This window comes from Urocampus carinirostris, chromosome 7, assembly GCF_059441175.1.
Source record: "Urocampus carinirostris isolate Australia breed hairy pipefish chromosome 7, RoL_Ucar_1.0, whole genome shotgun sequence".
NCBI lineage: Eukaryota > Metazoa > Chordata > Actinopteri > Syngnathiformes > Syngnathidae > Urocampus > Urocampus carinirostris.
The window spans coordinates 24,316,786-24,344,742 of record NC_142355.1 but is presented as its reverse complement, the minus strand read 5'-3'; the positions used below and the strand labels follow the sequence as shown (position 1 = coordinate 24,344,742).

The following is a 27,957-nucleotide window of genomic DNA, read 5'->3' as shown; positions in this document are numbered from 1 at the left end:
CCTGCGACCAATAAAACAGCCGCGTAAATATGGCGCCTTCATCAGCTTGGACCGATTGACAGCAAACCTATTGAGCTTTTGTTTTGTAAATGTCACTTTTCAGTCACGCGTGTTGACATTTTGGATTTTGCCTAAGATCATTTGACAAAAATGTCCCGTTTGGCGTCGTGACAGAGTGCTCAATTAGCGGTAAAGTTTGCCATTTCATTTAAGAGCTCGCTAGCTAGCCAGATGCTAGCTGGGCTCATCTTTTAGCAACAATGTCCAGTCTTCCTCAGAATAACTTGAAGGAGCAGCTGGCAAGACATAGCAACATCGCCCAGAACAAATTGAATGTGGCTAGACCTAAACTGGGGTAAGTAGAAAAGTCTGCCTACCGTCCTGTCTGAGGCCAAACCCTGGCTTTTGGTGATGATAAATTATAGGTGTAGAATTGGCTCGTAGATGATGACATCAGAGCTATAAAACTAGTTCATGTACTTGCATGATTCAATGGGAATTAAAAACGATTAGGTTCATTTGTGCATGTTGCGCACGCTACTATGAGTTATCTGCTTTTACGTGCGTGCATCAAGTCGTGTTGTGATCTCACACTGCTACAGTTTTTGACACAATCCAGAAGGTCCAAAAAATAAGCCTTCTCAACCATGTCCATCTATTCAATGGCCACTGCTGCTCAACACGTAAATCATCTCCTGTTTTGTATTTCAGGCCATTTTGTTTCAAAAAGAAGTCTCCGGCAGGTACAGTCCTGACAAAACTCTCAAGCAAGGTAACTAGCCCAAATGTTTTGGCAAGCAGGAATATCAATGTTCCTGAGACTCCGCCTGTTGTCACATTTTCAAAGAAGCCTGAGACCTCTAAATATTCCCAAATCAACAACTTCGGCACTGCAAGTTCTAAATGCAACACGAATGTCAGCCAGGACAGCTTTCCTGCGTTACATAGTCCGCCGTCATTGGATTCTCCTGGACCTCTTGGCCCTACACCACCGAAAGTTCATGGAACTGGAAAAAGCACTAACATCGGCGCACATGCAAACTTGAATACATCACTTGGACTGCAGATTGACAACTGGGATGATCTTGATGATTTTGAAACTCCAACTAAAGCAAAGAATGTCTCCTTCAATGGAGACATAAGCAAGACTGACAGCAGACTCAACGCAGCTGAAGGCAAAATAGAATCCAGAGAGGGGCAGTGTTGCCCAAAGACGAATACAATGGAAATAATACCTGATCAGGCTGATGAAACGGCACCGAGTGATATCGACGATTCCCCAATTAACACACCGAAAAGACGCAAACGGGCTAATACGAAATGTGTTGTTAGCGACAGCGAAGATGATGATAATGATGTGCTAATAAAAGGTAAGCATGCTTCTTACTGCCATTTTCTTTTTGCATTGAAAGCGAACAACCAGTGTCTTTTTTTCCTCTTTTAGATAATAACAAAAAGTGGATTGACCCAAAGTCTATGAAGTTTGATGCCATCTTGGAACGCGATAATGACCCTGACTACATTCCGCCATCTCCAGAGAGCTACTCCAGCAAATCTCCTTTGGAGTCCAGGTGAGCCAAGTTGTTTTATGAAGCCAATTTTCAAATATCATTAATAGAAGTTTGCTTTTCTGTCTACCTTAGGTGCATACAGCTTAAAAATGCATCATCAAACTTAATTAATTGTTGGTCTTAATGGCCTTGAGGTTAAAATTTAGATGGAAAAACAATCATCAAAACAATCAAACTAATTTTGTAATTGACAAATAATTTAAAATGATTTTTTTTTTCTATTTACAAAATATTGACTAATTTTTGTACTCCTTTTTAAAACAAGGTATATCGGATATAATTTGGGTACGTCTTTGCTAAAAAAGTAATCGACTTACATTATAAACCCTGGTTATATTTTGATCCCTGAAGCTTGTTGTTTTTTACCAACAGATCCAAGCTATGTTTTACTGAAAACAAGCTTAACAATTTGCATCCTAAAAAATCTACCGTCACCACTAGTCAACCCTCTTATGTCAACTCCATGGATAACAAATGTGAGAGTGATTTTTCTTTTTCTGTTAAAATGTTTAACCCCCAAAATAATCTTCCTTATTCCCAATATTTCCCCTCACAGGTGATGAGCTCTATAGCATCATGGAGGTGATTTGTGGTCTAGTTGATTCCATACCCGAGCACGAGCTCATCTCGCTGTCGTGTGGAAACGAGCTTCTGCTCAAGAGGGCTCTAAGGTTGGTATTGTTCCACCCTTTTCATGAGATTCTATCAACGTCTGACTGCACCGCTCCGCCTCCCTCTAGAAAAAGGATTCTCATTACCGGTGGTGACTCCCTGCAGAGTACTCAACAGCCTGACAGCACTGTGATTTCTGATCTGAGCTTCAAAGACAAATCTTTCTCCGATTCATCCAGCAGTGTTTTACCAACACTTTCAAAAAAGACTCCTCAGGTCAGGAGATCCTCTGTGATCTCTGTTGACTGTGATTCTCCCCGGTCTGACAGCCTGATAAAAGAAAATCCATTCCGTAGCACCAATGGCTGCAAAACCTTGGTGGAAATGGAGAGCCTCTGTGATTCTCCATCAAGCTTTACATACTCAAATAACCTTTGCAATATCGCCAGTGTTAATAGGAACATAAAAGATGCGGACGCTGAAGATCCTTTCTTCTCACCAAAGAAGATGATGACGGAAACTCCTGCACAGGTTCAATACAAGCAGTCGCCTGATGTGTCAGCAGTGGACTTCAATGAGCCAGATGACTTTTTCCTTGATGATTTTGACATTGATGACTTGAATGAATCTGACATTCCCGGTTACTTTGACGAACCCCAAATTCCCGAGACTCCGCTTAAACCTTCCATCGCGTCGGCCATAAAAGAAGGTGGTCCGGGCAAGTCTTCATGGGAGAAGAAACCTGTGACACCTTTGCCTCAACCAAAACCTGTAAAGACCTCACCTGGTAAGTCACTAGAAAAACGGTCCACATTATGTATCTGCTATGAAAGAGACTTTGAAATAAAAACAGAAAAAAGGAGTCTGACATTTTTTTTTGGTATGCTTATGAAGGAAATGTGTTCATATACTGATATTCTAGTTTGCAGTATTGTCCGATGCAGTTTAATCTTATTCGATGTGAACCTACATAATACATTGTTATTTTTTGTAATATATCTCAATTAGGCATGACATTTAATCACAAAATAGCATAACAAGCTCACTATAAAGTTGTATAAAGCACTTATATTTCTTGCATGAATATTTTATTGAGTACTAGGTTGTCTCAGGAAGTAGAAAATCGTGATTTAGCTTTTTATTTTCTGTAACGCAATTTTAACAAATGTCATACATTCTAGATTCATTACAAATCCACTGAAATATTGCAATCCTTTAATTATTGTAATATTGCTGATTAGATGAAAAGCCTCCTTGTTTATTTTTCGTGATATTCTAATATTTTGAGAGATGATATTTGAGTGTTATCCTATAGGTACTGTTACTCTAGGGTACTCGTTAGACCCAAGGACAACTTGATAAGCCAACAAATCTGTTCTAAAATTTGTACCTTGGTGATATAAATGGTAGTACAACACTGTTATCGGAAAATACTCAGTATTTTCTTTGACAATAAGAAGAAACATGTTATTAAAACTATACTATAAGTTAAAACCTTTCTATAGCTGGAATTGTATTACTGTAAAGCTGCATTGTGACATTTTTGCTCATAACTTTACAACCTTTCAATTGTGTAACCTGTTCTTAATGATAAGCGCTTTTAAAATTACTTGTAACTGCAAATATGATGTTTAAAAATCTTTTGTCTGTTCAAGCACAACATCGCCAATGTTTACATCCATCATATCTCGTTTCCATTTCAGAACCCAGCTTCCGAAACCCGGCACACGACCGTTTCCGAGGGTTCAGTTTCTCCCACTCACAAGAAATGATGAAGATCTTTCACAAGCGCTTTGGTCTCCATCAATTCAGGTTTAACCAGCTCGAAGCCATCAATGCGGCTATCCTCGGGGAGGACGAGTTTGTGCTCATGCCCACAGGTTTGCAACTCTGCCAGCATTTATGGATGTGGAACATAAGGTGTCTCATTAAACGATTGTGTGCGCTTGCAGGTGGTGGGAAAAGTCTCTGCTACCAACTTCCTGCTTGTATCTCACCGGGAGTCACAGTTGTCATCTCCCCCCTCAAATCTCTCATTGTGGATCAAGTCCAGAAACTCACTTCACTGGATGTAAGTTTGAAGTTTTGGATCCATTGTGATCTGCTGAACAATGATTTTACTTTTGTTTTATGATTATGGATTAGATCCCAGCCACAAGCCTGTCTGGTGATAAAAGTGACAGTGAATCAGGGAGGATCTACATGCAGCTCTCTAGGAAGGAACCTATTATTAAACTCCTCTATGTGACTCCTGAAAAGGTGATTGTTTTATATTTAGGTGCATGAACAGCATATAAAACCTTAATTCCGCAAATTTCATACTATTCAATGACAAACTAAAAATAATATTTTCCCCATTGTCAGAAATGATTGCTCTTGTTAAGTGTAATTTTTCATTTTGTCATATTTAATTTTGTTTTACAAATACAATTAAAACAGATCATTCATTGTACATTGTGTATTATTTAGCACCGCCCTATTAGTAAAAAACCCTAATTCATTAAAAAAACATTTTGAAAAAGCAAAAATTAAAAGTGCATTTTTAAAAAATATTTGGGTCAGGAAACTTGCATTTGTTTTGCATAACGTGAGCCTCACGGCGAGGTACAGTAGCTGAGATGATTGTCCACCGTCTTGCTACTATGGGTACCCTCCAAACCAAAAACATTGTTATAGGCTGGGGCAAAAAATGAGAAGAAAAATAAGGCAGTTTGCTCACTTTGAGTCTCTGGTTTTTGTATTCTTCCTTGTGCTTTGTAGCACTCATTTTTGGTTACATACACAATAAAGCGACTTCCAGTGGTCATAAGTTAGTGTACCTTTTAATATAACCAATATATTGTTTGGAAAATAAGAGGTTTTAGCATTTGAATGTTTTTATTCTATGTAAGTAACACTAAGTAAAGATCATTTTTCTTATCATGAGTACTTTTTTCTTATTATTATTCTTAAGTTTAATATCTTTAAATGAGAACAATTACATTTCAAATATGTTTAAATTTTTTGGGGGCGGCTGGTAGTCAAAACTAATTTCATTTATAGTAAAGTTTTTGTATAATTTTTTATAGTACACTTGTATCTGTTTTCTAAAGTCTGTTTGGCGCATTGACTCACCTGTTAAACCTCCATCCTAAAGGTCAGTGCCAGCAACAGGCTGATCTCAGCCCTGCACAACCTTTACGAGCGGGGACTCCTGGCTCGCTTTGTCATAGACGAAGCTCACTGCGTCAGTCATGTGAGTAACTCCTTTTCAACACCGAAACTGACTCGTACCCGAAGTACTCGTTTACAAAGTGAAACTTTGATGTTCCAGTGGGGTCATGATTTCCGTCCGGACTACAAGAGGCTGAGTGAACTCCGCCAGAAGTTCCCCAAAGTGCCCATGATGGCACTGACTGCCACGGCCACCCCTCGCGTGCAGACTGATATCTTGCACCAGCTTAGCATGACACGCCCGCAGGTGTAAGTTCATTTTTTTCCAACTAATATCTGTCATATGACACAGATGCACTTTTGATATTTAATCCCTAAATTTTGTGTCCAGCTTCACTATGAGCTTCAATCGTGCAAATCTAAAATATGCCGTGCTGCCCAAGAAACCCAAAAAGGTGGACGAGGACTGCGTCACCTGGATAAAGAAGCATTATCCACGTAAATAATTCACAGCCACACTTTGTTTATTGGTGATGACGCGTCATACAATAGAAAGACACGTGCAAGAGTTAGAGTTGCGATTGCTTGATTCCCTCCCAGTTAAAGTTTGCAGTAACAGTAACATTGAAATTAAATGTTTGTTTTTTGGGGGCACCTAGGTTTTTAACCTTAATGATTTTTTTAACGACATAATGCAAACTTTATGTAAAAAAGTCAAAGATGTTCCTAGGGAATTGTCATCAGAAATCATCTCATATACCATTTTTTCCCCCGTCAAATGGTTCCAATAGAAGTCGATAGCAAAAAATTTCAGCTGATATTTATTCTTAATAAAATAATTTTTTTAGGAATATTTGATTGTCACAATTCTTTTAATGCTCTTTCCAATTTCTTTGTAGAAATGTAAGCAACGTGTTTTTGGTGATGACCTCAGATTACAAAGTATAATATATATATATATATATATATATATATATATATATATATATATATAATTTGTTCATTCTCTTAACTTCTTAAAAGCTTCAAAAAGCTCCCTGGGTTATTTGTATGAAGCAATGTTACACTAGTCAATATTACATTTTCATTTTAGTTTTTACGTAAATGTTTTTTCTAAATTTCTCAATAGATAAAATTGTACTTTGATATTTTTTTTTGTCTTTACCTTTTACAACTTTAAATGACTGTCTTAGAAAATTTGAAAACGATAAGATCTTTATTTTCTGTAATTCATTTAAAAAAAAAAAAAAAAAAAAAAAAAAAGGTCGTACACCCTGGGTTTATTTCACCCAAAATATTGCAAGCCTTTTCTTATTTTAATAAGATCATTTTAATGAATTTGGCCTACATCCTGCTAGTGTACTTTTTATGATAGTGTACTCTAATCGTTTGGAATGGGATATTTGAGTTTTTGCCATCATTGGCAATATTAAAACAATAACACCTTTTAATACTTCACTTGATTTCTAATGAATCCAGAATTTTTTCCTTTGTTTGACTTTTTAATTGCATTACTGAAAAAAAGCCATTAATCACAATATTCTAATTTGCTGAAACAGTCCTATATACATCAAAGTTCTATTTTACTGTATAATTGGGCTAATGCAAATTAGTTTTGATTTCGGACAGAAATAAAAAGTAGACAATTGCTCCTAACTGGGCACAAAGCAACAAAATAACAGCATTCACTTCTGTCTGCCCTGCAGGCGATTCAGGCATCATCTACTGTCTGTCTCGTAATGACTGCGACAGCATGGCCAAGAGCCTACAGCGGAACGGCTTGCTGGCGCTCTCTTATCACGCGGGCCTGAGCGACGGCGACAGGGAGCACGTGCAGTCCAAGTGGATCAACCAGGAAGGCTGCCAGGTGAGCTCACCTGCCATGTAAATAAAGACCCTCTTTTCCGTTTCCTTCCATTGTCACCAAAGTGCGTCCTCCCCGGCAGGTCATCTGTGCCACCATCGCATTCGGCATGGGCATTGACAAGCCCGATGTGCGCTACGTGATCCACGCCAGTTTGCCTAAATCAGTTGAGGGCTACTACCAAGAGTCTGGCAGGGCCGGGAGGGATGGGGAGGTCTCTCATTGCATTCTCTTCTACAGCTACACCGACGTGCTTCGCATCAAGAGGATCATCAGCAGTAAGTCAATTTTTTGTTGTCACTCAGTCCTCCTGTGCATTGAAAGCATGGTTTCCTTATGGCAGTGGACCGAGAGGGTGACCGAAGCACCAAGGCAACTCACTTCAATAACCTGCAATCCATGGTGCAGTTTTGTGAGAACTTGATGGACTGCCGAAGGATTCAGCTGCTGGCCTACTTTGGAGAGATCAAGTTCAATAGGAGCTTTTGTAAGGAAAACGCAGACGTCACCTGTGACAACTGTAGCAGGCCCAACGTAAGTCCTTTTGCTTATCTCGTTACTTTGGTTCTACTTCATTATTATTGTTTATCATAATTATAATATTCTAAATGATTCAGTTGAGCAAAACAAACTTCAAAAAAAAAAAAAATTCTAATTCTATAATTATAATAGAAGCAGAGACATGTGAATGAAGTGTACTTATGGAAATTACATTAAAATGGATTTTTTACCATTTCAAATATGTCCCTTTGTAATAGAAAGGCGGATTTTAATGCTTCCTTTTTTCAATATCTAGGGTCATATTTTAAAGATTATTTTACCCGCAGCGCGCACAATTCTGTGTTTTAAACAAATATGCTTCTAGAACTTCTCACAAGTATGTTTAAATGCTCTTGCAAATTAAAGCTACCAAATACTAGGAATCTTCCTAAGTTTTCTTCACCATTTTATAGCAAATTTTGTAATAGTCATTTGCTATAAATAATACAAACAGGGTTTGTAATGGTGCTTGAAATCCTCAAATGCTTGAAATTTAATTTTGTATTTTCAAGGATTGAGAAGTGCTTGAATTTTGGGCAAAGTGCTTGTAAATGTTGTTCATCAAGTCTGCTTAAAAAAATACACCAACTCTGCTCTCTGGTTGATTCGCTTTGCCATTGCATTTTTTTCTTCCCTTGTGATCTGCCTTTTGGTAAATTGTAATGGGAAGAACTTACTACAACTGAAAATGTAAGCTACATATTACTGTCATTTTTACCCAACACCTGTATGGAGATAGGATGGTCTCAAAACTTAACAAGCGTTATGTTCGGATACAATTATTCGGGTTATTCACGAATAAAAATTGCATATGTAAATCACTTATACATTTGTGAAATGTCTCTTCTAGTATGCGTCTATTAAATTTTACACTTACCAGTACCGATACACTCATAATTTTGGACTATAATTAACATGTGAAGCTTGACCTACAAGTTTCTCCTCATGTTTAGCTGTGTTTATGAATATATGCAGGAATACCAGATGAGGAATGTGACTGATGAGGTGAAGAATATTGTGAGGTTTGTCCAGGAGAACTGTGAGAAGGTTGGAGCCAAATCAGGACGCACTGCTAAACAGAACCGCCTGACACTCAACATGCTGGTGGACATATTTGTTGGTATGTTGTCTTCTGTTAGTTGATGTTTAAATTTCATTGTATAGGATAGAAATTTACACATGAAATGATATGCTCTCTCTCTTAGGTTCCAAAACAGCAAAAGTCCAGACAGGCATTTTTGGGATGGGGCGTTCTTATTCCAAGCACAACGCAGATCGCCTGTTTAAGAAACTGGTCCTTGAAAACATCTTGATGGAGGACCTTTACATTACCAATGGCGGGCAAGCCGTGTCTTATATCTCCGCCGGACCTAAAGCTCACAACGTTCTGTCTGGACACATGCAGGTCTGTTGTCCTGACAAACATGCGCCATTATGCAAAATCTTATTCTCCCGTCTGGTTACAGGTAAACTTCTATGAAACGGAGAGCGCTTCCAGCGTCAGGAAGAACAAAGCTGCAGTGGCCAAGGACGTTTCTCAGAGAGACCAAAAAGTTCAGGAGTGCCTCAAGGAGCTGGTGGAGCTCTGCAAGCAACTGGGAAAAACTTTTGGGATTCATTATTACAACATCTTCAATACTGCCACCTTAAAAAAGTTGTCAGGTGAGAAATTTCAGATTTCATAAGTAAAGACGGGCATCATTTTAGAGAAAAAAAAATTGCTTTTTTGCAAAGTGAGCTAACCAATACTTTTGTCACCTTTATGTATAGAATATAATTATCTTTATTGTTATTGCTTTTAGAACAGTAGTGTACATTTTTCACAAAATCGGATGTGGCACTTTTAGATAAACAAGTAATCAAATACTTGTGCGTAGTTTGAGACGTCCTTAAGAAGTTTAGGATTGAATGTTTTTTCTATTATGTGGTAAGACCTAACTAACTTTGAATAGCTTTTATCCACCACGCCTAGCTGCTTCTAACTAACTTTGAATAGCTTTTATCCACCACGCCTAGCTACTTTCATCTTACTTTTACCCTCAGTGTTCTGGCCATGGAGCCTATTCCGTTGGAGGAAAGGATTGGGATGGGGGAATGATTTTACGCACGCGCTCGCAGTTTTCATTTATTCTAGGATGAAAATGGTGAAAGTAAGAAAAGGACTGTTTTGAGTACAGTCCAAATGCCAATGCAAACCCCCCAAAACATGACAAATCTATGTTATTCATGCACGTCCAACAGACATGTACGTGCATGCGGCACACGGGCAGTTTGATAGAGGCTTCAATGATGGTATTAAGCCAAAAGATGGTGTCAGCAAGAAGAACATCTTACAGACACCACCTTAAAAAAAGATAATAAAAGGATACTGTTTTTCCCAAAATGTATCCAAATTTTTCTTTTGAAATGATGGTATTATTGCATGAATGAAAAAGTACTCCAGATAAAAGAATGTTGAAAAATGGAGATTTATTTATAACACTGACAATATGTACATAATTATCACCTCCCAGTGGTTACAATTATTAAATATAAATAAAAAAATCTATCCATTTGAACAGTAAGCAAAAATACATGATCGATCCTTTAAACGTGTATTTTTTTTAAATACTCAATTTTATACTTTGCCTCTTACATGTTTTGAAAGGCTGGGAAGGAGAAGGAAAATGGTGCTGGTTTGGTCACTGAGTCTCTGTAGACAACACAGCAACATTTAGTGGTCAAATATTATTCCGTGTCCCTTTAAAAAATGCCAATGGTTGCCTCAATAATATGACAAGTCTGCAATATAATTTCTCCAAAGAAACTGAAGAAATATTAAATTTAATGTCACCGGTTAATTAATAATGAGCCCAAAATTGATTTACTTTCAAGGGGGGAATAAACATTTTGGAGTTTTCCCTTTTGGGTTGGTGTTTAAGTTTAGCTCGGCTTGTTGATGAGTCTTTACCATGCATTTGCATCTGCTCACCTTTTTTTCCCCACAATAAAACAATTTCTAAAGCAGAATTGTTATTGTTTTCAATTGGTTTGAGACGACTTCTTTTGACGTCACGTACTATATCTTTGTGAATATTCATCCATTTTAACTGCTACTGATACCCCCACAGAGAGGCTTTCCTCCAACCCAGAAGTCCTGCTACAAATTGACGGCGTGACCGAGGATAAGTTAGACAAGTATGGCGGTGAGGTGATTCAGGTTCTACAGAAATACTCCGAGTGGGAGAACCCTGGTAAGACTGCACACTCAATTTTTCAAATGCGGCAATTTAAATACGGTGTTATCTCTTTATACGAGCACCTCTACACAGGAGAATTTTGATACACAAGAAATTTTTGCAAAATCCAGTTCATAAGCAGTCCTCGAGGCTGCCTCTAGAGACCGCTCACAGCTCTTTACCTCTCACCTCCATCCGCTCAGTCCAGGTTGTATATGCGCTTCCGTCCATCTGACTCCTGATTCCTTGCCCTCTGTATATATCGTATTTTCTGGACTATAAATCTCACCAGCTTAAAAATGCCAAATTAAGAAATGGAAAACATCAACCAAAAAAAACATTCCTCGTACCTGGAGTATAAGTCACATTTTGGGGGGAAATTAATTTGATAAAAGGGAGAACAACAGGCTGAATACGTGTACAGTAAATTAAATTTATATGAATGACATGCCTGGTAATGTCAGAAACGACGTAACATTAAGAGCTGGATGTAAGTTTGTAGTTTTGGATCCATTATTTGTATAGCTCTTTATCACAAGACATTATGATACCTGACAACCTCCACGGCTCCATGCCCTTACAAACTGTCGTATTTTCCCTTACGAAATACAAAATAATCTTGCACCATAATTTTTTTTCAAACCTGTTCATTTATGTAGTTTAACAAGTACATTGTACATGTGTTTCGTTATATCATATTTATTATTAACATTTTATTGTGAGATACTGAGTTGCTCGACATGAATGAGGTTTATTATAAAAAAAGTTCAACAATGAAGTAGCTTGGACGCTCACTGTAGAAGGATAAAATACATGCAAATATAATTAAGTAGAATAATACACTTTCATATTCAAATTATAAATTCATTTTCTGCATTAAATTATTGTTGGTAATATACTGATTAAAGGGATAACCACAAACCTGTCTTTTTTTCCATTTTCTCCTTCTATACTTCTCTTTTTTTCTTAAATTCTTTATGCAACATAATAATTCGTGATATACTGCATCAAAGGAAGTGAGCCTTTTGAGTTTAATGGGTTCAGCCGAAAAAGCCGGTTCTCTAAAAAGAGACCGACTTCGTTTCACTACACAACTACCACATGAAATCCGATGTTGAATGATGCTTGATGGGAAATCCCCAGGGGGCAGACGCATGCGCACAGTGGCATCAAATCACTCGCTTCGTTTGCAACAAAAAAAAACGATACCGAGACAGAGGCTACCGCGGCGTACTCGTTTGACTTGATTGATTTGCCGTTCCGTGATAGGCGGTGTATACTGGATGGTACCCACAGTTGACAAATTTTCGTTTTTCCGTACAGATTTTCTTGTACATCGTACACGTCTTAAAATGCATGATAAACGTACTTTGTACGGCAAAGATTTACAGGTTGACAGGTATGAGACAATACAGACATCAACATGAAATATATTTAATGACAGAGTTTTTAAAGATTCCTTGAGCTCACAATATCCCTAAACATTATCTATTAAGTTGAAACGTTACTACCTTCAGCGAAATAGTGCTGCAGACCGCCCACTATATAAATTTTCATCAATTACATAATTTAATAATCAGGAATGTTTAGTACACGCTATATTAACATTTTGAATTTCTTAATAGTCAGTACTTAGTCATTTTGGTTTTTGGAAAAAACGTGATTATATTTTATATTTGTACTAAACTCTACAATCCTTTCCTTGAATACATTTGAGAAGTGGCGTTTTTCTCTTGATTTGAGTCACAGCTTGTCATTAGGGTGGAATGGTGGGTCCTCAAATCAGAATTGTTGAAAATCAGTGCTTTAAAGTATATTACTTTTTTTTACATTTGATTTTAATTCCTCCCAAAAAATTATCGAACATTGCATCATTACAAACAAAATTGGCATCTAACAGTCAAACATTGGTTAACATGGGAACAGAAAGTGCTGCAGAAATACAGAGGGGGGAAAAAATGAAAACTAATTAATAATAGATAAAAAGTTAAAAGTTCTTAAGCATATTATATGATTTGCGCATTGGGAATTTCGATCACGCGTATTGTTAAGATCCTCAAACATATTTGCAATTTACTCAAGATCTAAAAATCATCTGTCTTAATAAATGCACACACAAGATTAAAGTTGCATCAGTAAATCACAGATACATTTGTGGCTCTGCAAATTATTTGAATCACATCTGATATCTTGTAACCGTGGTGGAGAAATTGGAAAATTGGCCTTGAAACTCCTCTAAAAGTACTTGAATTTGGAACCCCGGAATCAAGCCGTCACGTAGAGGTCCCACTGTTCTCGAACATCAACCTTTTCCCTTCAGCGGAACCGCAAGACCCGTTGGGCGAGGACGGCTGGATCGACACGACGCGAGGTCGCTCGGCCTTCGAGGACGAAGAAGACGATTCTTCCACCTACTTCCGCGGCCAGAGCGCGCAGGGGCAAAAACGGAAAAAAATGCCTTTCTTCAAGTACAACAAAAAGAAAAAAGCTTTCGGAGGCGGCGGTTCCAACTCCAAAGGGTGAGTGGCTTCGACTCCGATACCACCGCTGGTCAATATTTGCGCTCACGTTGGTTTTTCCTTCAGCCGAGGATACGGAGCCAACAAACCCTGGACTTCTAGAGGCGGAGCCAGGGCCGCTTCTCAGTCCGCCGGCCGAGGGTCTCGAGGTGCAGCCACGTCTGGTAGGACGCCGGGTCTCTTGTCCGTACCCACGCCTCTAAACCAGCGACCTTTTCTAAAACCCTCGTATTCTCACATGTAAACTGCCCCCTTGAGTCGAGGCTCGTTTTAATTTATGCTGTTCAAAGTGTACATTGGTGCGATTCTATTTTTTTCATACTGAACCTTTACTGTTTCGTTTGTACATTTATTAAAGTTCGTTGAAAATCTGCAATGCCTTTTAGTGTGTAATCATATTTTCTATTTTATTATCGGAGTGGCAAACGAGTATTATCAATGATCCCAAAATGGATACCGTCTGGTTTTCAGGTCTTCCAGGCTGATCATTTTGTCTCATTGATTGCAATGTAGTATATGTTCTTTACAAGTATGAATGTAGTACTCGAGAATAAACATGATAAAAGACTTAATAGATAAAAAAAATCCAATATGATGATGTGTACACTTTACAAGGTAGGAGTGTGTGTGTGTGTGTGTGTGTGTGTGTGTGTGTGTGTGTGTGTGTGTGTGTGTGTGTGTGTGTGTGTGTGTGTGTGTGTGTGTATTTGACAATTTTAATACAAATCCTATTTCAAACATCCAACTCTGCAAGTTGGTTAGAATGCTGCTTTAATAATAAAAAAAGTGAAAATAAATTTGAATACAAAAAAAGAATTAAGGTTCAAAAGTAAAAAGGTCCAGTTCATATCTTTTCAAGGTGTGTTTTCCTAGACTGTCACTGCTCCTTGTGGCCTAAAGTGTAACTGCACCCCTGTCTGGATTCACATAGTCCGTTCAAGTCGAGTCGAAGCTCCGTTATGGAAGCCCGAAACGGCCATAATCAATTTAAATGCCCTTTTGGAAATATTTTGGAAGTATGTTTTACAATGTCCACTTTGCAAAGATTTAAAAAGAAAAAGACAGAATAAATGTCTTTTTCACATGGCAGCAACCATATTTAAAAATCATGTCATCACCCAGATTACCTACATTTCAAATGAATACATTGTTCCTTTTAAATGACATGCATTAAATAAACGGACGCTTCCCTACTTAAGAAAAACGGTAGATACGAACATTTTTTTAAGGATGTTGAAAAATATCCGTATATTGCTGTAAATTGGATTTTATATTGTGTGCACCTTTTTCAGAGTACAGGACATTAATCTAGTGCGTCTTTCCGCCACTACCGGCCTGTGGTGCTGTGAGAGGTCACCCAGCATCCACCCTGAAGAAGAAATCCGCTTCCTCTTTCTAGTTCGTGTGTAAACGTGTCTCCTTCACCAATGTAGCGTGTCGTTTTGTGTGGGTAATTGATTGTTCCTCGTTCGCGAAGAAATACTCAGCACTTACGGTCTCTTTGGAGAGCGACAACCGTCGGCACATGTTTATTGTAAACACACGGAACTCGGTACTTATACAAGCCTTAAACATACTTATAAAAATCTTAAACATAACATGACATAACATCTGCTTTGAAGGTAAATACGTTTGCAGTATTTTGTGACATTTTTGCAAAAGAACTTTGCTTGCACCTTGTTTTAAAAAATGAGCCTTAATTAACTGCGGCAGGGATAGGAATTTTAAGTGGTATATTTATATTGATATGAGGCACTGGCATAATTCTTATTTCCAAGATTCCATCAAACATCACACAGTGATTAAATGCTGAAGAGTTGGCTTTTGTTTGGAGAGCGGGTTTCGCGGTTTGAATATATGTTCTTGTCTAAAGAAAAAAATAGATTTGCTTTTATGGCTCTTTGGGTCGAAAAGGATCCCAAACCCTGCTTTATTCAATAAAGTCAACAACAAACTGAGACGGCACAAACAACCTCCAAGTTTCCAGACAAATGTTTATTTCAAGTTCGAACATTTCCAGTTGATGGCACCGGTTTACAAAGGATGACTGGAGGGAAACAAGATTTCTAACTGACTCCTAAAGAAGGTTAGCTTATACGAACGAGGATTTCATATAGATTGATTTGGCACATGTCGCGATCTATATACAACTTGTATATATGAACATTGGATGAGAAAAGACCGCTTACACTAACTTTTTCCAAACGTATAGCATCTTGAGCTGGGGTCACCAAACCTTTTTGAAACCGAGAGATCAGTTCTTGTTACTGATCAGCTAATCGGGTCATTACCGGGTTGTAATTGTGAGAATTATTCTAGTGAGGGAACTGAGTCTTTTACATGGATAGATTATAGGGTATTTTTGCAGAAATTGACACAGATCATGTCAATAATTTTCTAATGCCAGTTAAATCAAATTTCCTCAAGAATCCACAATCTGGTGAAATACTTTTGAGGACCGGTCTGCGAGCTACTCCCGGTGATGTTAAGGGCCTATGGGGCCCGGGTTGGTGACCCCTTATCTTATGGAACTCACACATGTCGACGACAACTTAGGGGCTCACATGTAAATTGTTTGTACTTTTTTAAGGATTTTATTTTTCTCACAATGTAACAACAATGTCTAGTCCAGTGACAGATCCATAAAATCGAGTTTCTAAAAACAATCAGACCAACACATCCACACAACGGGCCAATGAGAAAGGGAATAAGACTCAGGTTTTTTTTTTCCCTACACAATTTTTTATTTTTTTTTTATTTTTACATGAAGGAGTTATTGCCTTTCGAACGTTGCCTTTTTTCTGTGTGTAATAGTTTTTTTTCCTGTTCTTGACGCTGATACAGTTAGAGATGACTAGTTCAGTGTTTCTCAACATTATATTGAGCCAAGGGACACGTTTTTTCCTAAAATTAATCTCGAAGCAGCCCGTCTATTTAAGATTCATTTCTGGCACCCGTTTATTGCTTTTTTGAATTATCATAGATAGCCTAAAATTAGTGTATAAAGTGTTTGTTTTTTTCTCTATATTTAGGGTTACCATGGCTCAGGAAGTAACACATGTTATTCATTTTAGATAAGTATTTTTCTGTAATCTTGGGTTTTACCATCTTTTCAACCTAATTTTCAAATTTGACAATTTTTCTAGAAAAATATTGAAAATTCCTTAAAAGGAGCAAACATAATCTGCCATTGGAACAAACTAATGTTCTCTTTTTATGTTAGTAAAATAAGATAATTCAAATCAGAAGGATGTGCAAGGATTTTACTTTATTTAATATACTTTACTGGATGTTGTAATGGTGGTCCGCAGAGCCCTTTGAGACTCGTGGTGATTAAGGGCTGTACAGGTAAACATAACTTCTTTTTAGCAGTGCGATCTCAAACAGTTTCTTCAAAAAAATACGTTATTGGACATACTGTACGCCCTCATGGGAAGATGATCAGTACATAATCGTACTCTATCTTGTTTATAGACATTCCATCTTAAAACGGCTCCCCCAACACTAAATACATCATTAAATATAATGTACTACGTCATGAACAGATAATTAGTAAAGCATTTTACTTTGTTTATTGTATTTTTGCAAAGCAATCTTAAACACCCTTTTAAACTAAATTAGCTAATTAATATAATATCCTACCTCATAAGTTTAAAAAAAAGTACCAGTAATAAAATTAAAGAAAAAGGTAATATGCTGCAACCTACTGATATGGATTAAAGTAGAGCTGCTGATCAATTGCATGTTTTTTTCGCTAATGAGCCCCCGCACACTGGTTGAAAAACACTGCACTAGTCAATGTCCTTTATCTAATGGGACAACTTCCGATGAACCTGAGCAATTTTTAAAGGACAAAATGAACTAAATCTGCACTCTAAGAGTGTTAGCTTTCTTAATTGCTGCAACCATTTACTCAAAAATATAATGTCTCATTTCAACAGCAACAGACATCCCACCAATATCATCATCATTATTATTATTATTCTTTTGTCAGAAATCATCACGACAGTTATTGCTCCCTCCAGATATAATACAACAGCGGAACCTCTAAAGCCGATCACCAAGGTGGGTCGAAATATGGCCTGCGAGCCAGGTAAGGGCCGGTTGGTTCCGCTAATGAACCCAGTAGACATTTAAATGATAGGGGATGTTAGATGATTAAAACGTGTCACTGAAAATTGCTTGAGATTTCCAGTTATATTAGTTTTATGATTTAATCATTACTTTGATAATCATACTGTTTATTTAGGTATTATCAATTCACCTTATGCTTATCCACACATTTGAATGAAGCATTAACTTGCTATATTTATATGAGGTGTCTATTCATTCAGTACTTTCCCAAGCAATGTTTGTCTTCCGATTAGTCTACCCTTGTCTTATCATGTAAAATTGAAAATCCAGCTCGGTCCAGTCTTAACAAGGTCTGTTTGTGAAGATGTGAACTTTGTCTGGAAAATCCCATCCAAGGTAAGTTTCCCTTTCCTATAAAACGGGCTGATACTACCCGAACTTTACTTGATATCGGACCTATACCAAAATTCCCAGTATTGCCTTCCCCTTATGCGTTTGATATACAGAAAAAAAATATTTGGGTACCGGAACATATTATACCTGGGAAGGTTTCACTGTACAACTGATGATTAAATGAAGCTGGAAACTCAAAAAGTATAATCTATCTTCTGGAGATACATGATGAAATATTAATACCGCCGTCAACTTTGGAGGTTCCGCTCAAAATGTTGATGATTTACCTCATATAATCCAAAAATTACCAATCTGATGCATCAAATTGGACATTTTATGTTTACTCAAAATGGACTGATAATAATTTTCCAGGGTGTTTATTCTATTATCTGTCAATTACGTTATTATAAGGACACGTGATGTGAAAAGGATGTAAGAAAGGTGTCAATGTATTTTGGCATTATAAATTTCCGGGTACTGTATCATACACATGAACCGAAGGCTGACATTTGTTTTTCCTCCGTCCTCACTTGACTGGCGGCGCTACAAAAAGTAGAATTTGAATCTTCTGTAACAAAATAACATTTGGAGTCCTGTTAAAATATACATCGGAGCCGTCAATATATCAGGAGACCAACTCTTTTTGTGCAAAACAAAGAACATCCTCGGATATTTTGCTTGCAATGTGATACAGGAACCTAAAAGGTTGACCGTTGAACCCAAAAAAATCATCTCCATTTGAAGAAATAATTGAAATTCATTGAATCTCAAGTTCGGGAAAAAAAACGATCGGGACAGACAAACACATTCAGAAAATACTTTTATGAGCATTGCACGTTCTATCTCCAAACTCCATGGCGAGGCTATTGTATATTCAACGAGGTCATGTAACTCTCCATATATAATACGAAAGGAAGATTTTCTATGTTTATTAAAGTGTCTTCTGAAAATACCCTCAATCCTTATTTTGCACATTCTTACTATTCACATCACCCTAACATTAGCTTACATGACTTCACGTTCAACCACTTCAGCACCACGGATCGTGAGAGGTACACACATGTCAATTGAATTTCTCTAATCGAACTCAGAAACCCGGTCCGGTAAAATCATGGTAAATGCAACTCTAAGGTGAAACGAACCAAATGTGCTAGCTTAAAGGGACAGTGTGTATTATTGACCACTGGATATCGCTGTATTGTGTTGCTAAACCAAAAATGAGTTCTAATGAGTACCGTTCATAAAGCATGTATTTACTGCGCTCATGGCCAAAATTCAAGTAGTATTTTTCCGTACTTGCTCTTTAGCGGGGGCAGCACGTCGGCGCAGTGGTTAGCGCGTGTGCCGCACAGATCTGAGGTCATGAGATCAAACCTTCCTCTGTGGAGTTTGCATGTTCTCCCAGTGCTTGCATGGGTTTCCTCGGGGCACTCTGGTTTCATCCCATATTCCAAAAACAGGCATGTCAGGTTAATTGGCCGGTCCGAATTGTCCCTAGCTGTGAATGAGCGAGTGAGCTGTCTGTCTCTGTGTCCCCTGTCCACTGCCTGAAGATAGCTGGGATGGGCTCCAGCACCCCCGCGACCCTACTGAGGATACTGGAATCCCATTATTGAGAACTGGAAAACCGCTCGGGTGGGGTCCCTGCCATTGATTCTTGTTAATATGTGTCACGGATTGGTCACCCAAGAAAATCCATCCTAGAATGAAACCGTGATAAGTGCCATCTAGGGAATTCTCTGTTTGTGTGTTTTTGCTGATTATATAAATCAATCGTTTTTTAATGCATGAATATTTTTTACCACTATGAGGGGCCAAATAATACACAATGCCACTTTTAGTGTGTACCCTCACCCACCAACTAACTTCTGCCATTGGACATCCTTCTTTTATTAATGCACCATTTAAGTTAATAAATAATACCTGAAGGCAATGCTCATCGTTCTTAAAGTTCTCAATTCTTTGAAATTCAAAAACAAGATGGAGAAATAACCTGGGATTATGAAAAGCAACCGTATTGAAGAGTGAGGTTGGACAAGAGTTAATGTCCATCATAAGGAGGCAGAGTCCCATTGTCGCCATCTGTTTTTTTTGTACAGTTTTGATCCTCAATTGCTGGTAAGCAACCCTCCCACCCACCGCAGTTTGCAAGCAAACCACTGCCGGAGCGGACAAAAATATTCGTAATGAAACTGTTCGAATTCGGGCGTCCGTCGGATGTCGCGTAGAAACGCTACATCCAGGTCGGACTCAGTGAGGACTATGAGGAGGAGGAGCAGGACAAAGAGGAGTCCCATGGTGACCAGGAGCAATCGCAGGACGCTCAGCACAAATTTGTTGACTTGTTCCACTTCGCCGAGGGCCCCCTCCCGCCCGAAGTCCATCCCGTCCGTTCGGGTCGGGGTCCCCGCCTCGGATTCTTTCTCCTCCTCGATGCTGCAGGGCGCCCCGTTGATCTGTCGGAGGGTGGCGGGTAACTCGGCACCGTGATCGCCCACCGGTGTCGGGAGGACGCTGTCGGACGGGCTGTAGGCTTCGTCCGAGATGACGGCCGTCCCTTCGCTCGCGTCGGCCGCTTGGTTACGCGAACGCGGGACAAACGTTTCCCCGTGCGACACCGAACGCACCGGGGTGGAGTGGGCGCTGTCGCGGAGGCACTCCAGGCCTGGTTTTGAGAAATGAGGAGAGAGAAAGGCCACTTAACGAAAGTTTCACTAAACACAGAGTGCCCCTTGTTGTTATTTTACGCCATTTACATTGTTTTATGGCGGCACAGAAGCTGAGTGGTCATGGGATAAAATCCAGCTACCTGCCTTCCTGTGCAGAGTTTGCATGTTCTCTCTGTGCTTGCGTGGGTATTGGCCGGTTTGAATTGTCCCTAGGTGTGATTGAGCGAATGAGTTGTCTATCTCTGTGTGCCCTGCGACTGGCTGGCCACCAGTTCAAGGTGTCCCCTACCCACTACCCAAAGATAGCTGTGATGGGCTCCAGCACCCCCGCGACCCTACTGAGGATAAGCGGTGCAGATAATGGATGGATGGACATTGTTTTGACCCAGTTTTCTGGTATTTTAGTATTAACTTATTTTACTGTAAAGCCTGGTGCACACCTGGCACTAACCGCATCGGGTATTTGGTGTTGTGACCACTATAGCTGAAAAAAGACTGCACAATATTGTCTTTAACATAAAACCAGATCAGATGTCAGTTCTTTTACACCTTTACTGTCCTTAAGCGCCAAGAAGGAGCTTTTGATTTGTATTTATTCTAAAAAAATCACTACTTTTGATCATAATGAGTAGGACAAAAAATCGATTCAATCGTCCGCTAGTGACGAAAATTAATCTTGCCGATTTTTAAAATCAATGTTTCTCCCTGGAATCGATTTTTGTGACGTCATATCCAGTACGTAAAAATGCAGGAATGCAAATGGAAGTGAAAAATGGAGGAAGAAAGCGAGCAACAAGAACTAAGCCCGGCGCCCATAAATATATCATAAGATTACAACATAAATGCTGCAGTATTATTTTTGTAGTATTTCTGTAGAATGTTTTTTTGAAGTAATTCCATAATATGGGTACCGCCAAGCTATACTTGCCCAAGACACACCAGAATAAGCGGTGCCCCTACAACCCAGGTGGTTAAGGATTCGTAAACAGTTATTGTTTGTTTTTCTGTAGTATTTCAGCAGTATTTTGTTGTATGTCCATAGTAGTATTTTGTAGTATTTATTAAGTATTTTTGTAATATTACCGTAGCTGTATTTACTAGTTTTTCTGTTGTAATATTTCAGTTGTAGTATTTTTATATTATTGTATCATGGTAGTGGTATTTTTGGTCGTATTTCTGTTAAAGTTTTTTAAAAATATTATTGTTGTAATATTGTTTTAGAATTTCCATAGTCGCATTTTTGTCGTATTTATTTAGTATTTTTGCGTTATTACTGTAGTTGTTTTTTGGAAGTGTTTCAGTGGTCGTATATTTGTATTATAGTATTAATGTTTTAGTATATTGTGTTACGTTGCTATTTCATTTAAACGCATTTTATGTGTGTAAAACTGTTGCACAGTGTATTTATGGTTTATTAAAAAAAAAGCACACGGGAGTCACTAGGTAGCGCCAGAGTCGCTTGTAGACGCAAGTAGATGTTTATCGGTTTGGTTGGTATTTATTGGGGGTGCCTTGACACCTGAAAGACACCCGCAGAGGCGTGAAGTACAACTGTGTGAATTTTCACGAAAATCAGTTCAGCTGTTTCGGAGCCTATATGTCTCAAACAAACACTGACACAAATCGGGATTTATACAGTAGTTTAGATACTCGGAGATTTATCGCAGGCCAGATAAAATCCTCCAAGGGGCTGGATCTGGCCCACAGGCTGTATGTTAGACATGCCTAGTCTAGTACAGTACATCCAATGTTTTTGTTAAGCTCGGAGGCTGGTATACAATTATCTTGGACACGATTATGATAAAAAATAGAATAGAATAGAATATACCTTTATTATCATTGTTACAAACATAAACATATTGTGACAATTTCACATTTTACAGTAAGGCTAGCATCAAATGATAAATCGGTCAAGCCACCTAAAAACAGATCCTTCTATCCCAGTCATCTTAACAAGTTTACCTGATTCACCTAGCGGGTCAGGCGGCGGCCTGGTCCCCGCCGATTCTGGCGGCCCGCCTAGAGCAGGGTACAAAGGCAGGACCCCCATTGCCTTGCCAAGCATGCGGGGCCCCAGGCTCAGCACGCGCACATTGACATCGCGGTAGCAGTGATTGATCATGCGCAGGTGGACGTTCACCCGTGTGGTGATGCGGATCAGACACTTCACCATGACTGCAGTCCGTTAGCTCTTGTCCTGTTCCGAAAAGGTCCCCGAATGGTTTCGAAAAGGTCCCGTGGGTCCTGGTCCGGGAGCCCAGGCCAAGGAGTCTCCGAGAGGGCAAGACTGTGTTTGAAGCGACGGGCTGGACCCCACCCAGGACAGTGACAAACATGGAGTAGCGGACCCGAGCTATTTTAAGTCGATGTAATAATACCTCTGCAACCGACACGGTCAGCTCTACTGGTGCCCAAAAAACAAATAAATACTGGAGAGTTCTTCTTTTCATTATGAGTGGGAGGGTTCGAATAGCCATATTAGCAGATGTAATTATTAACAAAAATTAAGGGGTTCTCTGGAGATAGGTCAAGTTATTTATTAAAATCGAGCTATCTATCATTTATTGACTGTGCATCGAGTTGGACTTGAGTCAATTTTCAGCCAAATTGAAGTGCCCAAAAGAGGTGAGCAACATGGAAGGAGAAGATGGGAATGAGCTATTATCTAGTTTATGCCAATCTTTAGTGGAAATTCGATCATATTTTCTAAAATTAGGTAAGGGAAGTGACCATCCATTTTTCCCATTGTTTGTCAAATGTCAGGCTGACAAAGTTGGTTGAAAGCCATTTTTTTCTGAATTATTTGATTGTCAGCTTGTGACCAAAATTGGACATTCATCATTTTACTTTAGAAATCATCAATCATCACAAATAGTGATCATCCACCATTTATTCCAGAAATTGTCAAATGTCCGTCAGTCAAATAGTTGGTACGTCACCAAAAATGGACATCCGTAATTTGTTCCCACATTTGGTTAAATGTCAGTCGATCACCAAAGTTGACTAAAAGCCCATTTTTTCTGACTGTGACCAGGAATGGACATTTGTCGTTATTTTCTCCCAGGATTTCGTAAAACATGAGTTTGTCATTTTTCCGGTATTCCGTGAGGTTTTTTTCCCAGAATTTGTCAATCGTCCGCTAGTGACGGAAATTAGACGGCCGTTATTTATTCTGAAATCTTCAATCCTCAGTCCCTGACCAAAAGTAGACATCTGTGACCAGCTCATTGGCCTTAGGGTTGGATGCCCGCCCCAGGACTGGGAGGTCACAGGTTCAAGCCTCGGCCGAGTCATACCTAAGACATTGGTACCCGTTGCCTCCCAGCTTGGCATTAGGGGTTGAAATTGGGGGGCTTGGTCACCGAATGACGAAAAATCAGGAGAAATCCAATTCCCCCCAAAGAAGTGGATATCTGTCATATCTTTCCAGAGTCAGATGTAGTAAGAGTTAAGCAACTTTTTTCCGGATTTCATTCCTTGTTTACGACTCACCCTCCATGATGGATATGTGAACGGCTCTCCGCCGTGTGCGCGGTACGCTGGTGAGCCGAGGCCCATGGGTAATGGACGGACAACTCCTGCTGGGAACCATGCCAGCCCTGCACAGACACAAAATTGTTTACTAACGCTGCCTCTGACAGTGTCTCAACAGACTATTCAGGGATCTCAACAACATACCTGTGTATTTCTGGAGGTTCTCGTTTGATTTTGGCACTCTGCTCCATCACCTCTTTTGCTACGCGACCGCTATCATAAAGCAGAGAGATGACGAAAATGATGAATTCCACGCACTGACACATATGAATTCTGTAATGCCTTGTTTTTCACAGTTAATGAGGACCCAGAAAATCAGTGTACCCCCCTCCCCCCGTTTTAACCTACACTCTGTCGACCAGGGATAATGAATCGTGGACGCCTGGGTGCTGTTCATTTAAGGCAGAAAGACTGGAAAAATAGCTGTCAGGGTCAACAAAAATGCTCTCTGCCAGCCCCTGCTGGCAGCAATAAGGAAGAACATAGCAGATCTTTGTATACCGTATTTTCCGCACTATAAGACGCACCGGGTTATAGGGCGCACCCCCAAAAAATAGTTTTTGGTCCTATTTTTGACATACATAAGGCGCGCCGGATTATAAGGCGCTACAATGGGAACGTCGACAAAACAGTCAGATAGTTCAGTCAAACTTATTACCCCTTAACATTCCCAAAGCTTGCAAAGAAGCAAATACGTGTCGTAGACACGTTCAGATGCGGTGTCCGTACGATGTCGCCAAACAAACATTTCTTAGTTTCCATTTTATTTTTTGCTGGCAACTGTGTGGACAGCAAAGTAAGAATTTTATTGTGCAGGGAAACGGGGTTCTTTACTGTGCATATGACAATAAACCATTTGAATTGAATTTAGTTTAAAAATAGACTCATCACAGAAACATCAAGATCGTTCTAAAACAAGATACCGGGAAAATATAAATCCGCATAGCTCACTTAAGTTCTCTTGCAGCCTTCACGTTCATTAATGATACGTAACCATGGTCTTTTTACAACCGGGAGTGTAGTAAATCCAGTAGAGTAAAATATTTACAAATACAGAATAGTAAAAACATGTTTTCTCTAGGCCGTAGTGCAACCCAACATGTGATTCATATTCATCTTTTTCGGCCAATTGCAGGCTTTGTTTCGCCCCTTTAGCCTATGCGAGCCTGTAAATGATAAAAAGGATCTGCCCTCTTTACCTCCGAATAACTTTAGCCAATAGTGACTGATTCAAATGATGATTGACACATTGGTTAGGAAATGAAACGCCGGTATATAAGTCCCAGCATACACCGCGGACGACTTCGCCTTCGGGGGAAAATCTAGTCGGCGGCTGCTTGCTTTAGTTGCAAGACTATGCGACTTAATATTGATCCATATATAAGGCGTACTGTATTATAAGGCGCATGGTCAGCTTTGGAAAAAAATAAAGGCTTTTAGGTGGGCCTTATAGTGCGGAAAATACAGTATCTTTAAAACTGAAGGCAGAGCTAGACCCAGGCCATAGTTTATGTCAATTCCCTGGTAAAAAGTATGATTTAAGCAGAGAGAATGCTCGCTTGCTTCTTTGTATATGCCATCGTGGCTAAAAGAGGCTGACGTGGCAGAACAGAGGGTCAAGAGAAGGTGACGCCCCCTGGGGGAGCCTCGCCTGAGCCTCGCCACCCTCCCCTCATTGTCATCAGTCATTAAGTCCATCTGGAAAACATGATGCTGCACAATACCTGTAACGGAAGCGGCTGCCCTTGAAGAACAAATTGCTGCTTGACACCGTGCGCACCTGACTTGACTTCTCCAGCCTGGGAAGCAAAGAGTACAGAACACAACAAATAAAAATGACGGATCAACTTGAACCAGATAAATGTTGGTAAATTAATCAAAGCAGGTATCGCGGAAGCTGTAAATTGCAAGGTTATATCCAGATAAATACAGAACTATACCTTTTTTATGCATGTATGAAGCGCTTTTTTTTGTTAATAGTAAAAAATAACGCAAGGTTTGGGTGCTTGTTAGGTAAGATCTCGGTCCTGGACTCGAACGCAGCCAAAATTAGGACCGGGTTAGCTTACAATGTCAACCATTAAATCAGGCCGGTCGGGCTTCTCTTTCGCCGTTATTTTAATTTTCCTCCCTTTGCGGAGGATCTGAACAGGATGCACTTACTTTTACTCAAGCAATTATTTAGATGAAGAAAGAGTTTTAACTCAAAATCACCATATCCAAAGAAACTTTCCACCTCAGGTGTTGTGGAAAAAGACGCCTGGATTCCTCCTTCCACCTCTCTTATGTCGGATGTCATTTCTGCTTCTTGTCAATAGCTTACAAGCTTTACAAACTTTTTTCTACTATTCGGCAGAATATTTCACTACTTGCAGCTTGTAATCTGCATAATTTGATTTTCTATTCGTTCCCATTTTTTTCAGTTTCACTTTCCTTCGCTGAACTTCGCGGAGATGTGCCAAAACTGTTCATTGAAGCGCTGCACTTGCAGTGCACTCTTGATTTGAGGGACCCAAGTAAACCCTTAGCTGCGTCGTTCAACTGAAACACACATAGTTCAGCGCTGAAGTATGCATGACCGAAGTAAAGCTTCGGCTTTATTTCAGGCTCGTTTATCAAATCAAGTTAATCCGTCAGGTTCTGGCCGGTTCGGGTTAATATACCACGACTCGGATCAGGTCGGGCTGATTTTTTTTTTTAGGCCCTATCTTACCTCTACTGCTCTTTACACACGAGGTAATACTGTAGTATATTACTGTATTCCTGCAATGATTGATCAGTCGAAAGTGCTGAATCCTAAACACTAGACCACCAATGATATGGCATCCAATTTTATCTCGATCTTTATTCATGGTACCAGAGACGGAGGAAAAGGAAAAAACAGAAAGTCGCCCTACAAGATGTCAATAAACGCAAAAAAGAACAACAAGGGAAAACAATCTTGGGTGTTTGTGATGATTAATCAGACTTTAAAGGACGTAAAATAAATGCACTGAAATGTTATGTTGACATTGTGTTCATAGTTTCTGTTGTCAATAAATTATTCTAATCATGTCCGCACGTATTTAATGTTCGTCACTTACGATCTTTATTTTGAGCTGAGAAAAAGAGAGTGATACTAAATATACTGATTTTTAATAAAAAAATAGGGTGTGAGTTATACACAAGTGAGCGTTATACATGGATAATTACTGTGATTACAATGAATTCAATTAGTAACAGCCAACAAATATTTTTGTCCTATTGATTGTGTTGTTTTTTTTAATCTTGACGACAAATGACGTTTCTGTGAGACAAGTACCGTTGTTTATGGACTTTAAAGCGCACCAAAGCATCTAAATTTCCCAGAAATTCAAAACTGCACCTAAGAGCCTTGTGCGCCTCATAGAATGGAAACACAATAAACAAAATTGGAAATGCATCATTAAAATCAAATGCTTCTACAAACGATAACTATTCAGGAATGCTTCTTTTCAGTTTAGTGGTAAAACCAGATTTCCTTATATATATGTTCAATGACTTACATTTTTTCGTATATGTGAAATATTTCACAACGGGTTATTTTTGAAGGCCGGCTTTAAAATTGGGTGCTGATTAGTCTAAAAAATACGGCAAACTGTATATATTGAATACCAAGAACAGTGAAAGAAAACAATAACGTTGGTAAATAATTCAGCCGATCCCCTCAGCATGTGCTATTGCATGCAAGTGCCTGGAACGTCTCCATACACTATTCAATATGTTTATAGTCATAGTAAGCGTGCCATTCATTTTTAACGCGCTCTTTAGTCACAGAAAAAGAGCGCGTGA

At 39.1% G+C, this 27,957-nt stretch overlaps 2 protein-coding genes across 5 annotated transcripts in view; one reads left to right on the top strand and one right to left on the bottom strand.

Annotated features, from left to right (window-relative positions):
• On the top strand, positions 1-13,848 carry blm (BLM RecQ like helicase). Of its 2 annotated transcripts, XM_088340269.1 has the most exons (22): positions 1-355; positions 712-772; positions 848-1,370; positions 1,445-1,571; positions 1,944-2,047; positions 2,128-2,242; positions 2,312-2,970; positions 3,887-4,063; positions 4,136-4,254; positions 4,329-4,442; positions 5,320-5,418; positions 5,497-5,645; positions 5,728-5,834; positions 7,043-7,203; positions 7,283-7,478; positions 7,544-7,734; positions 8,716-8,860; positions 8,946-9,145; positions 9,207-9,402; positions 10,851-10,973; positions 13,279-13,477; positions 13,544-13,848. In XM_088340269.1, the coding sequence occupies exons 1-22, from the start codon at positions 261-263 to the stop codon at positions 13,719-13,721; spliced, it is 4,038 nt and encodes a 1,345-aa protein (XP_088196395.1). In that variant the 5' UTR covers positions 1-260; the 3' UTR covers positions 13,722-13,848. The 2 variants fall into 2 exon arrangements, with proteins under 2 accessions (XP_088196395.1, XP_088196394.1); XM_088340268.1 differs by having other exon boundaries at positions 712-1,370.
• Positions 13,849-15,453: 1,605 nt separating this feature from the next.
• Positions 15,454-27,957, bottom strand: part of frmd5a (FERM domain containing 5a) — an 84,333-nt gene continuing 71,829 nt past the window's right edge. For 2 of the 3 annotated variants that reach the window (XM_088340265.1, XM_088340266.1), the window contains exons 11-14: positions 25,872-25,946; positions 24,292-24,360; positions 24,106-24,212; positions 15,454-20,609 (exon numbers count right to left, since the gene is read on the bottom strand). In XM_088340265.1, the coding sequence (XP_088196391.1) occupies positions 20,053-20,609; positions 24,106-24,212; positions 24,292-24,360; positions 25,872-25,946 (808 nt within the window). In that variant the 3' untranslated portion in view covers positions 15,454-20,052. Of the gene's footprint in view, positions 20,610-21,112; positions 24,036-24,105; positions 24,213-24,291; positions 24,361-25,871; positions 25,947-27,957 lie in introns of those variants that run through there. The other variant, XM_088340267.1, reaches the window with a different exon arrangement.